This window comes from Aedes albopictus, chromosome 1 (assembly GCF_035046485.1).
Source record: "Aedes albopictus strain Foshan chromosome 1, AalbF5, whole genome shotgun sequence".
NCBI classification, from domain to species: Eukaryota; Metazoa; Arthropoda; class Insecta; order Diptera; family Culicidae; genus Aedes; species Aedes albopictus.
The window spans coordinates 312,248,043-312,265,906 of NC_085136.1; the positions used below are offsets into that span (position 1 = coordinate 312,248,043).

The 17,864-nt window shown below is 45.1% G+C and overlaps 1 protein-coding gene and 1 long non-coding RNA gene across 2 annotated transcripts in view; both read left to right on the forward strand.

The window, feature by feature from the left end:
- The window catches only part of LOC134285746 (uncharacterized), a 160,529-nt gene that overhangs the window by 59,068 nt on the left and 83,597 nt on the right, over positions 1-17,864 (forward strand). Inside the window, exon 2 of the long non-coding RNA XR_009996589.1 lies at positions 10,527-12,599. This is a non-coding gene — a long non-coding RNA (uncharacterized LOC134285746). The remainder of the gene's footprint in view (positions 1-10,526; positions 12,600-17,864) is intronic.
- LOC134286585 (uncharacterized protein K02A2.6-like) lies at positions 4,238-8,247 on the forward strand. The gene is made up of 2 exons (XM_062848236.1): positions 4,238-4,252; positions 4,330-8,247. Exons 1-2 carry the CDS (start codon positions 4,238-4,240, stop codon positions 8,245-8,247), a joined length of 3,933 nt encoding a protein of 1,310 aa, XP_062704220.1.

The following is a 17,864-nucleotide window of genomic DNA, read 5'->3' on the forward strand; positions in this document are numbered from 1 at the left end:
TCCCAGATAGCATACGAAGGATACTAGAGAGCTATTTCCAGAATAGGGTGTTACTCTATGACACGGACGAGGGCGAAAAGAGATACAACATCACCGCTGGAGTACCACAAGGGTCAATCTTGGGCCCGGTACTATGGAACGCGGCGTACTATGGCCTATTGAGGCTCACACTTCCACCGGACGTGAAGCTGGTCGGCTTTGCCGATGACATTACTCTCACGGTATACGGCGAGTCGATAGAGGAAGTAGAACTGACAGCGGCGCATGCAATTGGCATAATCGAAAAACGCGATGAGGTCACGTCACCCGGACAAGACGGAAATGGGGGTGGTGAACAACCGCAAGTCTGAACAACATGCGGTGGTCACCACAGGCAGGTGCGCGATCAACTCGAAGCGCTCATTGAAGCAACTCGGTTTCATGATCGAACTTTGGCAGCCACATGGAGTATGCTTGCAAGAGGGCAAGCATGGTGATTATGGAACTATCGAAGATAATGTCAAATAGCTCGGCAATAGTTTCGAGTAAGCGTAGACTTCTCGCGACAGAAGTGGTCTCCATACAACGGTATGGCACTGCTGCATGGTCGTGCGTGCTAGTGGTCAAGCGAAACGTAGAGCGGCTAGAAAGTACACACAGGTTGATGGGCCTTGGGGTCATCAGCGCATACCGTACGGTGTTAAAGGACGCGGTATGCGTGCTGGCGGGTATGATGCCCATAGCACTTGTGGTGTCAGAGGACGAGGAGTGCTTCGTGAGAATCGGCACAAGAGGCGCGAGACGGATAGCCAGAACATCGTCGATGTTGAAATGGCAGAGGGATTTGTCATTCTCCAACAAAGGTAGATGGACACACAGGCTCATACCGATCGTGTCCAAGTGGAAGAACAGGTCCCATGGCGAGGTGAATTTGGCATACATAATTTCTGTCAGGCCATGGATGCTTTAGGTGGTATCTGCACAGGCCCGAGCCTCCCAAGCAACACACATGTTATAATAAAGTTACGACAGCGCAAGTTTTAGTTGTATAGAAGTTTATTTTACGTAATTTTAACATTGTGTTGAAATAACGTAAAATAAACTTCTATACAACCAAAACTTGCGCTGTCGTAACTTTTATATAACAAGTGTGTTGCTTGGGCTCCGGGGAAGAGCGAACAACTTAAGGCGGTAGCAGGTGGAACGCTTACCATTAGAGTGTACTCATTGTACGAAGTCATCTCCCTTCTCGAAGTCATCCCTAACGGGCCTACCGCTAAGGTAAGGAAGAGAGAGAAAGAGGTTTTAGTGTCGACCCCACATCACCTGAGAACCCACCTCTCGGGTATCTGTAGAAGCAGATTTCCTCTTTCTATAAAAAAAAAGCACTTGAAGCACACCACTGGCGGTTCGTATAAGCTTAGCGGGCACACTGACCAGTCTACCCTGATGTTGCCGACTGCAGTGGCCTTGTTCACCACCCTTTCGGGGAGCTTGAATGTGGCAATCTGTGTGCACGCCGGGCCTTTTCGTACGTGAATTGGTACCTCTACCTCACATTGCAAGCTCCTCGGCTTTGATGGTATCGTCTAGGGTTTTACTCTGGATAGTCGCCTCCACCATCATTTCTTTGGCCTGCGCCTTCTCACCCTGGACCACTAGGGCCAAATGGTGCCTTGTAGGAGGTGCCATTTTCGACCACCTCTTTCTTCAGCACCATCATCATCTCCGACTCGGTCTTGAAGACCAGCGCGTCGCTCTCATTGTGCTTACGGGCTGGCTTAGCTTTTTTTCTCAAAGGTTTTTCTTTACCGTGATCCAAAAGTTCTCCTTCCCTTGGTCCTTTGGGGTTGACAACTTGGTGCTTGGTTTCAGCGCGCTTTGCAACCAGCTTGGGAACCTTCGTCCACGTTACTCTGCCGGGTGCTTATTGTCCCCAGCAGTGCACACCTCTTCGGCAGGTTTCGGCCATGCAGCCCGAGCCTTAGAGCGGTCTGCTGTTTCCTCTACGGCCTCAGCGAGCTGCATTGGTTCGTGCGTCATCGTCGGGCTTCCAGCTCAGAAGAAGCTGTCCGTTTAGGTGGACGCGCTTCGCCCCTCGACCAGAAGGTCGTACTTCTTCTTGGCCAGAGTCACCTACTTGCAGAGTTTAAGCAGACCTTGTTAAAGGTCCTTGCTGATGTTGTTCCACTCACTGGTGTACCCAATCAGCTCATCTGCTAACATCTTTTGTAGCCCACTACAAAAGATACAAATACCTACACGGTTCGTGGTTGCCGTTCTCAATCCTCGATCACGCCTGATGCTCGCCAGGTCACGCTTCACCTGGTCCGCCCATCGTGCTCTCTGCGCTCCACGGCTTCTTGTGCCACCCGGATCAGTGGCAAACACCAGCTTTGCAGGGTTGTTATCCGGCATTCTTGCAACATGCCCTGCCCACCGTATCCTTCCGGCTTTGTCCATCTTCTGGATGCTGGATTCGCCGTAAAGTGCAGCGATCTCGTGGTTCACCCTTCTCCGCCGCACACCGTTCTCCTGCATACCGCCGAAGATCGTCCTTAGCACGCGTCGCTCGAAAACTCCGAGTGCTTGCAGGTCCTCCTCAAGCATGGTCCATGTCTCGTTTCCATAGGGGACCACCGGTCTTATTAGCGTTTTGTACATGGTGCATTCGGTGAGTGGGTGTATCCTTTTAGACCGCAGCTTCTTATAGAGCCCGTAGTAGGCTCGACTTCCGCTGATGATGCACCTCCGAATTTCACGACTCACGTTGTTGTCAGCCGTCAGTAATGATCCGAGGTAGACGAATTCCTCTACCACCTCGAAAGTATCCCCGTCTATCGTTACATTACTACCCAGACGGATCCGGTCGTGTTCGGTTGCGCCTACCAGCGTGTACTTTGTTTTTGAGGCTTTCGCCACCAGTCCTACCTTTGCTGCTTCGCGTTTCAGGCGGGTGTACAGCTCTGCCACCGTTCCAAATGTTCTGGCGATAATGTCCATGTCGTCCGCAAAGCACACAAATTGACCGGATTTTGTGAAAATCGTTCCCCGGCTGTTGAGTCCGGCTCGTCGCATCACACCTTCCAGAGCGATGTTGAAGAGTAGGCATGAGAGTCCCATCACCTTGTCGCAGTCTCCGGCGAGATTCGAATGAACTGGATAGTTCACCCGAAACCCTTACGCAGTTTTGCACACCGTCCATCGTTGCTCTTATAAGTCTGGTAAGCTTCCCGGGAAAGCTGTTCTCGTCCATAATTTTCCATAGCTCTGTGCGGTCGATACTGTCGTATGCCGCTTTGAAGTCGATGAACAGGTGGTGCGTTGGGACCTGGTATTCACGGCATTTCTGGAGGATTTGTCGTACGGTGAAGATCTGGTCCGTTGTCGACCGGTCGTCGAAAAAGCCGGCTTGATAACTACCCCCGAACTCATTCGTTTTAGGTTACAGGCGACGGAAGATGATTTGGGATAGCACTTTGTAGGCAACATTCAAAATGGTGATCGCTCTGAAGTTCTCACATTCCAAATGGTCGCCTTTCTTGTGAATGGGGCAGATTACCTCTTCCTTCCACCCCTCCTGTAGCTGTTCGGTTTCTGTTGGAGACTAACATAGTAGCCAACCATCGATCAGTTGTTGTCCAAGCCTAGGACAGGATAAGACAACTAGTCAGCCCAAAAGAGACCAATTTGGGGACCAATAATCTTAGCAACGCGAAAAAACAAGCCAGCAAGCTATGAAATTAGACAGAGAAGTTGCAGATGTCACATCCTATCCTAGGTCCAAGCAATCATCGCTCATACCTTGGCAACCGCAGCAACCACCAATCAACCTAACAACTTGACACTATATAAGTACCGATACCTGTGAACACTTTTCATTCTGTACCTACCACTCGAACAATAAAGATTAGTAGTAAAGTACAACAGTTGGCGACGAGGTAATCAAGAATTCAACGCTCAAGAGGAAGAACCATGGCACCACCTGGCGGAGACAGCGAAACTCTGATGCAGCAAATTGTCCGGCAGAACCAGCAGATGGCAGAGCAAAACGCGCGGTTGATGGTCTTGCTGGAGCGATTCGGCATTCAAGAAGGCTCTGGATCCGGCCGATCTTCAAGCAACCCGGAATTCATCATTGAATCTCTGGCGTCGAACATCCACGAGTTCTCCTACGACCCGGACAATGGCCAAGTTTTCGACCGGTGGTATCGCAAGTACGAGGATCTCTTCCTGAAGGACGGTGCGAAATTGGACGATGCAGCGAAGGCACGTTTGCTCCTGAGAAGCCTCAGTGTCAACGTTTTCGACCGTTATGTCAATTTCGTGCTTCCGAAACATCCCCGTGAGTTCACCTTCGAGGAAACTGTCAAGAAACTCAAGGAATTGTTCAGCATCCGGATTTCGCTCTTCAGCAAACGGTACCAATGCTTCCAGCTGACGAAGAGCGATGCGGACGATTATGTGACTTACGCGGGAAAAGTTAACAAGGCCTGTGAAGATTTTGAACTGAACAAGCTAACTCCAGACCAGTTCAAAAGCTTGGTTTTCATTTGCGGACTTCGCTCAACGAAGGACGCGGACATCCGGACGCGGCTACTCTCGAAGCTTGAAACGAACGCCGACGAAGATTGCAAACTCGAATCGCTCATCACGGAATGTCAACGTCTTCAAAATCTCAAGCATGATACCGCTATGGTGGAACAGAAGCATACTTCGATCAGCTCCATCTGCGCAGTCAAACAGAAGAAGCCTCAATCGAACCCATCTGGACCAAAAACCAAACCTAGTGGCAAATCAAGCACCCCGAAGACACCCTGTTGGCAGTGCGGCGGCATGCACTTCGTTCGCGATTGTTCGTTCTCAAACCACGTTTGTAAGGACTGCAAGCAAACCGGACACAAAGAAGGCTACTGCGGCTGTTACTCAGCGAAGACATCTACCAAGAAGAAGAAGTCGAAGGTCAACGGTGTTTTCGCGATCAACCAGGTTAGTAGTGAGTCCCGGCGGAAGTTCCTGACCGTGAATATCGATGGATCTGAAGTGACGCTGCAGTTTGATACGGCTTCGGACATCACCATCATCTCTCGGAAAATCTGGAACAAATGTCTTGGATCCCCTCAACTACTTCCCACAACAAGAGCAGCAACAACAGCGTCTGGCAAGCCTCTTCAGCTTCTTGGTGAACTTCAAAGCGCAATCACACTTGGAGGTGTCACCAAACCAGGAAAACTTTACGTGGCCAGCAACAATCTCAACCTGTTTGGCCTGGAATGGATCGACTTGTTTGGACTATGGGACAAGCCATTGTCGGCGATCTGCAATCAAGTTCACGCCGATCAACCCAACGCAATCCAGCACTACAAGGCAAGATTCCCAGACGTTTTCCGGCAAGGTTTAGGACACTGCACAAAAACCAAGGTACGCCTGTTCCTGAAACCCGAAGCTATGCCAGTCTACAAACCGAAACGGCCTGTACCATTCACATCCGTGGAGAAAGTCGATGCAGAACTGGACCGTCTTCAACAACTGGGTATCATCAGCCCAGTTGACTTTTCCCAGTGGGCTGCACCAATCGTAGTGGTCAAGAAACCAGGAGGAAAGATTCGGATCTGTGCCGATTATTCAACCGGTCTGAACGCCGCCCTGGAGTCGAACAACTACCCGTTGCCAGTTCCCGACGACATCTTCAGCAAGCTCAACGGATGCAAGTATTTCAGCATAATCGACCTTAGTGATGCCTATCTGCAAGTAGAAGTGGATGACGACTCGAAAAACTTGCTGACCATCAACACACACCGTGGACTATTTCGTTTCAACAGGCTAGCTCCTGGGGTGAAGTCGGCTCCAGGAGCATTCCAGCAGCTGATGAACACGATGATCGCAGATATCCAAGGTGTCGAATCGTTCCTGGATGACCTGATGGTATTCAGCAAAACCGAGAAGGAGCATCGTGAAATCCTCACCGCTCTTTTTCAACGACTGCAAGAGTATGGCTTCATTCTCCGTGAAGAAAAGTGCAACCTGCTACAGCTTCAAATCAAGTATCTTGCACACATCGTTGACGAATCTGGACTACGACCGGATCCAGCCAAAATCGAAGCCATTGTCAAGATGCCTGCTCCCAGCGACATTTCCAGTCTACGATCGTTCCTCGGTGCGGTGAATTTCTATGGCAAGTTCGTATCAGAAATGCACCAGCTACGAAGACCACTCGACGCGCTTCTCAAGAAGGATGCCAAGTTCGTTTGGAACAACGACTGCCAGAAGTCTTTCCAAAGATTCAAAGAAGTGCTCCAGTCAGATCTTCTCCTAACGCATTACGACCCGACTCTGGACATCATCGTAGCAGCAGACGCATCCCAGTCAGGAATTGGAGCCTGCATCATGCACAAGTTTCCCAACGGCGCTCTCAAAGCGGTGGCACATGCATCCCGTTCCCTCACCGATGCTGAAAAACGTTACGGACAGGTGGAGAAGGAAGGTCTAGCCCTGGTATTCGCTGTAACGAAGTTCCACCGGATGTTACTTGGACGCAAGTTTACGCTACAAACGGATCATCAGCCGCTCTTGAGGATATTTGGATCGAAAAAGGGGATTCCAATCCACACCGCCAATCGCTTACAACGCTGGGCACTGACGCTTCTGTGTTACGATTTTGACATCCAGTATGTATCCACCACCCAGTTCGGAAATGCCGATGTTCTTTCCCGTCTCATCAGCGGCCATTCAAGACCGGAGGAAGATTTCATCATCGCTTCAATCCAACTGGAAGATGACATTGAAGTACCTCTTCAAGAAGCAGTCGAAGTAATTCCTGTGACGTTTGACATGGTACGTAGCACTACAACGAATTGCTCCGTTCTCCAGCAAGTTGTCAAGCACATCGAAAATGGATGGCCTACTCACATCAAGGACATTACAAACCCCGATGTTCGACCGTTCCATACCCATCAGGACGCCCTGGAATTGGTAAAGGGATGTGTTATGCTTGGAAACCGATTGGTGATTCCTGAAACATTGCGAAAACGGATTCTGAAGCAGCTCCATAGAGGACATCCAGGGATGGAAAGGATGAAAGCTCTCGCTAGAAGTCACGTCTACTGGCCCAAGATCGACGACAGTATTTCCGATTACGTCAAGCAGTGCGACAAATGCGCTACTCATTCGAAGACACTTCCGAAAGTTCCTCTTCAATCATGGCCGCTCGCACAATCTCCTTGGGAACGCATCCACATAGATTTTGCTGGTCCAGTCAACGGCCTGCATTTTCTAGTGGTAATCGACGCCTTTTCCAAGTGGCCGGAAATCAGCATTGTACGCTCACCGACCACAGCAGCAGTCATCAATTTCCTGGACGAAGTGTTTGCTCGCTTTGGAGTTCCAATCACCATCGTATCCGACAACGGCACACAATTTTCATCGGCGCAGTTCGCGGAATTCTGCAAGAAGAACGGAATCCAACATTTGAGAATCTCTCCGTATCATCCGCAGTCGAACGGCCAGGCGGAACGCTTTGTAGAAACCTTGAAGACGGCTTTGCTCAAGATTAACGAGGGGGAAAAGATCTCCGAGTCACTGCAAATCTTCCTACAAGCCTACAGAACAACCCCAAGTCGTATCCTGAATGGAAAAACTCCGTCTCAGCTGATGATCGGAAGGAACATGCGGACAGTCCTGAGTCTACTCCAACCACGACAGCCGATGACCCCAATCATCAATCAACGACAAAATGACCAGTTCAACCGGAAACATGGCGTAGTACCTAGGAACCTACAAGCTGGTGATGCAGTTTATGCCAAGGTCTACCAATCCAATTCAAAATGGAAATGGGCTCCCGGAGTCATTATTGAAGTCATTGGGCAAGTAAACTTCAACGTTCTATTGGACGAATGGCATGGCCGACGGAAGTTGATCCGTTCACATGCCAACCAAATCAAGCATCGCTTTGACGACCAACAACCAACAAAGGAACCAACGGAGAAATCTTCCCTCAACATATTCGTGGACGAGTTTGGACTGCAGGATAATTTCCAACAAAATGAAGTCACTACCGTTGCTCCTCCAGAACCAGTACCAGACCAAGAAGTTTCCATTGATGCCACCGTGGATGCCACTGATGATGACGAAGCACTACCAGAAATCGAAGTAAGCCTGCCGGAATCAATTCAGCATTCACAACCTGATGAGGAAGCCTCTACGAGTCGACCCAGGCGAATGATCCAGATGCCATCTAGACTGGAACCTTTCCTAGTATTCTGGAAATAAGAAGGGAGGAATGTTGGAGACTAACATAGTAGCCAACCATCGATCAGTTGTTGTCCAAGCAATCATCGCTCATACCTTGGCAACCGCAGCAACCACCAATCAACCTAACAACTTGACACTATATAAGTACCGATACCTGTGAACACTTTTCATTCTGTACCTACCACTCGAACAATAAAGATTAGTAGTAAAGTACAACAGTTTCCCAGATCCTGACTATCAGCCGGTGCAGACAGGTGGCCAACTTTTTTGGGCCCATCTTGATGAGTTCAGCTGCGATACCATCCTTACCAGCTGCTTTGTTGGTTTTGAACTGATGAATGGCATCCTTAACCTCCCTCAGCGTGGGGACTGGTTCATTTCCGTCCTCCGCTGCACTAGTGGTCCCCCGTGCCTACGTTCTCCACGCCATCGAAGTGCTGCTTCTACCTTTCGATCACGTCCGTCCTTATCCGTGCATCTTTCGGCCCGCGGCACGAAGCCGTTGCGGGATGCGTTGAGCTTTATATAGAACTTCCGTGTTTCTTGGGAACGGCGCAGCAGTTCCATTTCTTCACACTCCGCTTCTTCCAGGTGGCGCTTTTTCTCCCGAAAGAGGCAGGTCTGCTGTTTTCGCTTCTGTTTGTAACATTCCACATTCTGTCAGGTCCCTTGCTGCAGCATTACCTCCCACGCTGCGTTCTTCTCCTCCAAACTCGGTCTGCACTCTTCGTCGAACCATTCGTTCCGTCCATTCCGTTCCACGTACCCGATGGTGCTCTCTGATGCTTTCACCAAAGACCCAATTAAGACTTCCAACTCCCATACAATCCATCGAAATTTTAGGGCTCATGAAGTACTAGAACAATAAAGAACCTTACCTTCTTTTTGAACAACCTTATTCTTTGCTCTGAACTGAAAATCTAGAACTCCAGTGTTGTTGCTAGGAGAAAATTGCTTGTTGTTGACTCAATAACAAACAAGCAAAATGCCTTGCTTGGTGAGTAGTAACGATGGTAGGTATTTCATGGATAAATTTTCAACTAAAATTAACGCTTTATTTTTCATTTTAGAAGTTTTCCAATCCAGAAGATGCCGTATGATCTGACCAAAGACCCAATGGTAAACCAACCCAAGCGTCGATTCGCGAGAGATCTAGAAGCATCTCCAAATAAAAGCATTGGGTTACATATTGCGAATTATTTCATCAGGGTTCAATACAATTCGTCGGGCACATGACTATGGAAAAATTTGGATACTACAACCCCATAACGGATGCAAAAATGATTCTCTGGCCTTTATCATAATTTTAATCGCCAGATCGCCGAATGGCAAAATAATTCTCTTGCATTACATCATCCTCTCTTCCGTTTGTGTCATCCACACTGCAACACAGCCTACTACAGAAAAATGTCGAAAGAATACTATTTAGTTGCAAGGTAAGTCTAAAAAAGGTGAACTTCGATGTGTCAAATTTGGGGACCGGGACCGAATGAAGTACTAGAAGAGGTCCCTGGTTTGAACCCAAGTGCGACGTCTTAGTTGGGTCTTTGCTTTCACTGTATTCCAGTAGTCCTCTAGAGGGGCCTCATCGAGCTCGCCCTCGCCTGACAACGCGACCTCGAGATTCTGCGCGTATGCTGAGGTGTCATCAGGTTGTTTTAGTCGCTCTAGGTTGTACCGTGGTGGTCGCTGGTACCGTACATTGTTGATGACATAGAGTTTTGGGCGCAGTGTGACCATCACCACGAACGCCGATGCCGTATAGTTCTCCCAGCTACGTAGCTTCGCGAAACCTCCACCAACTCGAGCGATTCCTGCTGCGGCTGCGGTTCTTCCGCTTTCTCCACTTCCAGCAGCAACGTGATTCAGTGACATTTCAACTTTGGGTTTTCTTCTAGAAGTTTCTTGAAGTTGAAAACATCTTCAAGACTACTTCCTAGCTCCGGCTACGGTCCTCCTGTTGGGCCCATAACCTGTAGCAGAGCAACTACGAAAAACGATTGACTTCGTTGAATACTAGCAATGGACTCGTGAATGGAATGAAATATTTATTGACTACCTTAGGAACTGATAACAGGTCCATAACGACGTGAATTACAAAGCTACTAAGATCGCAACAGAAACGGTTCTAAGGTTTCCCACGGAACGAATTTAATACTGAAACCTTGGGAACTGATAGTAGATGAAATGCTTGACGTGTTTGGTACTGCTTCCCCGTTTATGCCACCACTTTCGCAACGCGCACAATATAATCAATCCTGACAAATTTTCTTTCTGTTTTCTCCGCAATTTTTCAGATAAAATCAACCACAGCCCCCATAACTGTTAACGACAGGCAAAACAAGCGGAATCTCGGATTTCAACGCTGTCGTCGCCATTGTTGCCGCATATCGCCCCCAGTAGAAATGGCTCGAAAAATCGCACTCAAAACCAAATAACTCACCGGCAAGTCACCATGTAGCCAGTGTGAAGACAAAAAAAAACAGCAGATCCGCCAAACGTAACGGAACGGGACGAAAAATGTGAACAAAACTCTTCGTAACACATTCGGGCTCATCCGTGCGACGGATGTCAGGTTGGCAGAACGCGGGCCGTCGAGCAACCAAGCGAAATTGAGCGAACGAACGAACGAACGACTGAAACCAGAAGAACCGCGGGCGGAACTATAAATGTAAATTAAATAATTAAAAATAATTTCTCATTTCGGGCCGAGAGAGTGAGTGGCGGAAAAATAAGAATCAATTCGCGTCGCGACGGGAAAGTGATTAGCGCGGTAGTGTGATGAAAACATTCCTCAAGGTGAGGCTAGAAAGCGAGGTGTGCCAAACGTCAAAACGCAGTTCAATCGCAGTATGCGCCGGGCAGAGGGGGTATTGTTGTAGTTATCCCCGAATTTGTGAAAGGAAAATCTCTTCTCCGAAGGTTGTGCTCTACAGTTTTACTCACTGTTTTAATATCTTTCCTCACGACTACATTGTAATAAGCTTTTAGCTAGATAAGAGTAAATAGAAAAGAAGTGTTTCTACACGTCGTACTCTCACAAGTATAAATATATATATATTTCTGTGGTAGTTACTGTATTAATGGGAAGAAGAAGAGAAAATGTTAAATAGTTGTTACTCGGTAGCTCTCTTTCTAGTGTAATTGTATAGTAGAACAAAGAAACGTATTTTCTATCGCAAAATTTTTAACCTGCTGTGAAACGTGTTGTAACCTGCTAGAAGCAGATATCTCGAGCGGTTGTGAACTCTGAGAAGAAAACCCAAACCTTTCCCACTATCAAGCGCGGAGTGAAGTTTCAACTCTGACGCAACCCGAAACCGGCAGACAAGAAGAAGAAGAAGAAGAAAAACCATCAAAGCAACAAAACCAAGTACACATATACATTCATAACGAGTACCGTCCTATTAAAAAAAAGTAGAGGAAATTTTAACCACACAAGAGCGAAGCAAATACTCAAAAGTCTCGACGAGTCTCCGAAAAATGTGCCAAATTCGCGTCGCCACTTCCGTACTGGTGGCCGCCGTATTCGTCGCGTCGAACAGCCAAGCTCAGCAAGCGAGGAGCACAACAGGTCATGTCTGTGGCTACTGCGACCGTCACTATTGTAACTGAGAGATGAGTGATGCCCTCAGTAGGCGGCATAGTTGAACGACGCGATTAAATACTAGAACAAGCGGGGAAAGTGATGGAGCAGCGTCCACCGTCGAATGTGTTGTTGTCGTTGTCGTCGTTGTTACTGTTGCTGGTGCTGCCGCCGACAGGAGAAATATGAACCGCGCGCCGGAAGGTGCCAACAAGGTCGCTGCGATATCTCGGAGGGATAGCATCTAACGGGGGAAGGTGAGAAAAACGTAATTAATCTTGATAATTACCGGGTACAACTCGGTGAAACTCAGCTGAATTACGGCAGCCATCGACGATATTAATGGGGTTCCTGTGAGTGTGGAAACAGAAGAATTGTTGATAAACAGAGTCCCAGACAAAAGCGCTGGACGCTCCCGTTGCATCGGTAATCGAAGAAGGCGTGCAGCGCGTGCAGAATACAGTTGCCAAGCAACGCGGAACGTGTCAAAAGCCGTCGGCCTACTGATTCTGAAGTGAAAAAGAGGTGATGTGAAGCTGGGTGTGAAGGGTCTTGATCGAACGACAAGTGAGCTAGTCAGCTGGTGTACCGAAGTGTGCGTGTGATTAGATCTTGTTCTACGGAGAACGAAGACCGTCGTCAAGTGGTTGTGGTTTGTGAACGACCCGGGAAATCCGGTAGTGGACGAATAGGTCAAGAGTACTCGTGGCTGAGACATCGCCGTTGCTGGGAAGGTTGTTTGGCAGAAAAGTGTTTGAACGAGTGAGAAGGAACTGTGAAACAGGTAAGAAAGGAGTGGAGGAAGTAGAGATGCGAGGGAAAACATATTTTGGGCAAATGTAGTCTGTTTACTTGCGTCACGCCGTCAGATGTCTCGTGCTGCGAAAATGGAGGACGCAACCCGACTGTTGATTACAGCAATGCTAAACGAGTACTGAAGCTAACTTAAAGTTAGTACATACAAGTTGGCTTATGTTTGTTGCACATGGAAAATGTTTTGCGCAAACATTTGGGAAAAAGGGTTATTTGATTTTCTTGCTAGCACATGTAGAATCCGCAATATTTATTGTGATAATATTATAGAGGATCTCCATTGAAATACAGTCAATATTTGTTGGTTGAACTAAACTAACCTTTTAGACCAGTTGGTCAAGAACTTTTATTTTTGACGTAACTCTTAGTTACAGGCACTTAAAACTGAAGGTTAAATGATGATCTATACATCTTACACAGAAAGAAAATCTGAAATCTACATTTGACGTAAGTTTTAGAACGTTTCAATTTCCATTTCATATCATTCGATTTTACAGAGAAGAATTTCTTGCACGCGAAGTTGCAAGCAAGCTGCATACTGCAGACAACATGTAATTTTACAATTCGATGGAGAATTGTGTTGAAAGCGTTGGTACTCATTTTGTTACAGCGAACACGATGTATCAATTTTGAACTGTGTACTTCACATTTCCGATAATCGTGGTAACAGTAGTCTTTGATAACTGCAAAATGTTAATGTTTCGCTCATTGGATGAAACTTGATAACTGCAACACATTGCAGAATTGTCAGCTGCTGAGTGGCAGAATGCAGCTAATGCAAGGAGTACTTGGAAAATATCTAAACCTTACCTAAATGCTAAGTTTTGCAGTTATAGCACCGTTATCCGTCGAATGCTAGAAAAACTTTAAGGAAACATGTAAATCTATGCGGACTGGACCTGGTGGGATGGTGAGAACACATGACTGTCACACCGAGGAACTGGGATCGAGTCCCACTCCCGACAAAGTCACACATATGTGGATTCTTCCTTCAGAAGAATAGTAAAGCCGTGGGTTTCGAGATGAACCATCCTCTCGTCAAAAATGTCGCTAGAAAAGATAAAATAAAATCTTAGGGAAAACGTACGATTTCAATTCAAATTGAAAAAAAAGCTTGTCCTGGAACAAGTCGTTGGTTGCAAGGAAGGAAGAGGACACTAAAAAACAGAAAATAGCAATACTGTAATTCTACTATAGCTGAAACCTTGTAGTAAAGAGCTGCTAATTTTGGCACTGCAGTCTTGTGGAATTAATTCGATATTTTTAGATTTTTCCCAACGTTTCAGCTCGTATTGAAGACTTTTTTCATAGGCTAATTCTGACTATTCGTTTTTTTTATTGGGGTGACAAAACGAGTTGAAACATTGGGAAAATCTAAAACTGCCGTTTTTATATTATGAAGACTGCAGTGCCGAAATAAGTAGCTCTATAGATCGTTACTGTAGAACTCTCTTCACCTATAGTAAACTTTTCTAGAACTGTTACAGAAATTACTCCAACGATTCCTTAAGAGGTTTCTCCAATATTTTTTCTAAGAAGTCCTCTACGATTCTTTTCAGCAATTTCTTAACCAGTTTCTCCAAGCATTCGTCTTGGAATTTTTGCTGCAATTTCTGACAATTTCTTAATGTGTTCTTCCGGTTTTTTTACAAGAATTTCTTCATGTCCGAACAAATTCTTAGAATTAGTATGTATGGAATCTTTAAACAAAAACTCTCTGATCAAAGGAAAGTTCTGACTTAGACTATTTAAGTTCTTCGCCCATCATTCACAGCCTAGCTTTTCCGTCCTCAATGACAAATTTGTTTCCAAAAATATTATCTTAAAAAATGCACGGAAAAACTTTGAAGATATTAGAGTAGCGCATCACTTGGGCAGCGGCCGGAATTTTGGGCACTCTCCGCTATAATTCAGTAAATTCCGAACCAATTGACTTGAAATTTTGTAAACGGCTAGATACCATACGTATTCCATCGCGTTCCAAAAATAGTGTCAATTGGTTCTGAATTATATGAATGAGTGTAATCAGTTTCGTACCTTTAAATTCCGCCCTATGTTGCTTATCCTTTGACAGATACGCGTATTTCGACTACCACTTGTAATCTTCCTCAGTGTCAGTGTCATGAATAAGCCTAAGGCTGAAAATTCTTATAACCAAGAAATTGCAGCGATGATCATCAAAAGGAGTCTCCAGTTAGCCTAGTGGTTAAGGCTATGGATCGTCAATCCGGAGACGGCGGGTTCGATTCCGGTTCCGGTCGGGAAAATTTTATCGACTCCCTTGGCATGGTGTTTCATTGTGCTTGCCTCACAATATACAAATTCATGCAATGCCTGGCAAAGAAAGCCCTCCATTTAATAACTGTGTAAGTGCTCAAAGAACACTTAGTTGGAGAGAGGCAGGCCAAATTCCAGTGGCAGCGTAGAAGAAGAAGAAGAAGAAGAAGAATCACAAGGAGTGCATGGGTAATGCATCAAAAACTTCGCCAAGGTGTTGTTCTTTCGAGAAATTCAGTATTTATCAGACAAATTCTCAAAAAGTGCCCGCGAACTTTTCTCAAGTTTTTTTAGAAGTTCTTCTGGTAGGGAAGTGGAACCATCTCCGCAAGGGTCCTATTTTGGGCACTTTTCTGCTATAACTCAGCTAATTCAGAACCTTGTACCGACTTTTCAAACCCTCTAAGCCAAATACCCTCTATGAATGAGTGTAATCAGTTTCGTACCTTTTAATTCCGCCCTATGTTGCTTATCCTTTGACAGATACGCGTATTGCGACTACCACTTGTAATCTTCCTCAGTGTCAGTTATCCACTGGACGTTGGTTTTTTAAAAAATCCTAAAAAAACTTTTTCAGAAATTTCACGACCTCCTTAAGGACTTTCCTAGAATTCTTCCAAGGTTTCTCCCAGGGATTCTACCAAGGATGATTTAGATAAGTTTTTCTATGATTATTTTTCAATTATTCCCATTATCCTTGACCAACTCTTCCAAAGTTTCTCCATAATTTCTTCCAGTATTTTTATTTGAATCTTTCTCCAGTAGTTTCCCACTCCAAGCACTCTGTCAAGGATTTTTTTTTCTAAAAAATCTTCCCAAGCCTTCCTTTGAAGTTTTTTTTTAAATTCAGTTTTGCTTCCAAGTAATGTCTTGGAGGATTTTTAGAACCCTTTCAGCAATTCTCTCACAAAACTCTCTAGGAATTGTTTCAATGATTGCTCAAGGAGTTCTAACAATGATTCCATCGGGTGTTTTCCCGAGAATCCCTCCCAAAGGCCCCAACAGCATTCTTCCGGAAATTTCTCTTGGCAAACGGAAGGATTGCGGAAGCAAAGTTTGGGAAGCGATACGAAATCCAGGCGCAACTTCTTGAAGGTACAACTAGACGAATTAAGGATGAATTTCCTGGATAATTCCTAGAAAAAGATCCCGAAGAAATCCCAAAAGGAACTTCTGAAGGAATCTATAATGAAATTTCTGGAGAAATCCTTAAGGAAATCCCTTGAAAATCTTGGTGGAATCTTAGAATGAAGTCCTAGGAAGTATCCTAGAAGAAACTTATAAAGGAATCTCATAAAGAATTCCTGAAAGAATCTCGGAGAGAACACTTGGAGAAAACTCAGAAGTATAAGGAATTTACTGAAGAATCTAAGGAGGAATTCTTGGACAAATTTGAAAAGGAAATCCTGAAGCAATACCTCCCTGCATCAAACGAATTTTCAGGTATTTTTGATTGACTGAAGTTCACACTAAACAACAGCAGCATTCTCTTGAAATGCACCATGGTTTCATTGTTATTCCATCAGAATTTTGTAATTTTCTAGAAACTCACAAGCAATTCCTGTGGAGTGGACCTGAAGTGATGGTTTGAACACTTGACTATCATACTGAGGACCTGGGATCGAATCCCACTTCCGACAAACTTACAAAATGTGAAGAGAAGTAAAATCGTGGGTCCCGAGATGAACTAGCCTAGGGCTCACAATCTCGTTAATACAGATAAGAAAAAAGAATCTTGCAATTCCTCCGACAACTGTTTTAGAATATAGTTCCTCCTATGTACTTCTTTAGATTTTATGCTCGATTACCTCAATTAACCCCGCCAGAAAAAAATGATGCTCTGTTGTTTATCCGTGAGTTGTGGATAGAGAAAGAGAGAATTATCGTGAGTGCTGAAGTAGGAGACTTTTTTCATCTCATGCAGAGAAATTTGATGCCTGATTTGCCAGAGTTTCTTCAGGGATTTCTCCAATCATTATTCCAAGAAGTCTACGAAGATTTTTTGCCAGGATTTTACGTTTCTGTGAAGGATTTTTTTAAAAGAAATTTCATTCAAGTTCGAATCGGAAACTCCTGCGCCAGCATCGCCCACAAGATCGCCTAGCATGCGTTTTGGAATTTCCAAAATTTCTCTTCGAAGTTATTGTCAGGAGCGCTTCTCGAAAATTTATTGAAACAATTCGTGGGAGAACTTTTTCAGAATTTTGTATGAGAAGTCCTTACCAATTTCTTTTAATGTATTGCCCATGCACCCAGAGACTATTATTATTGTTTTCTAAATGCTTCTTGGACTTTCTGTAAAAATTTGTGTGCGGAATTCTTGGTGAATCTTTAGGAGGAAATTCCAGAAAAAAACTACAGTAAATTTTTGTAGCATGGCAAAACTCTTTTTGAAATTTTCAGGCCTACTGAAGAATTTTCTCGTGGGAGTTCTTTCTAAGCAGGACTTTTTTCAGGAATTGTCCAACTATTCTCAAAAAAAAAAAAAACTCGTCCCCGTATTTCTTGACCAATTCTTTCAATGTGGCTTTTGCAGGCTTTCATGCAGAAAATCTTCCAAGGATGCTACCTGCGATTTTTTCAGGAGTTTCGCAAAATATATTTTTTTAGTAATTTCTCTGAATACTCTACAACCACTCCCACTGGAATTTCTCCATTAAATTTTCTGTGAATTTCTTGAAGGATTTTTCTGAAGATTTCTACAAAAATTGCATTAACGATTCCATTATAAACTCTATTTAAAATTTCTGCAGCAGATTTACTGGGATTTTATCCAATTTTCCAAAATCTTCCAAGAATTTTTCAAGGTATATTTTGTTTTGGTGAAATCGTCAGAATTTTTGAATTTGAATTTGAAAAGGTTCTTAAAAAAAATCAAACGAATCCATGGATAATTTTTTGGAGTCATCCCTGAAAAATATCATGGAGGAGTTTTTCAAGAAACACTTGGCGAAGAAAT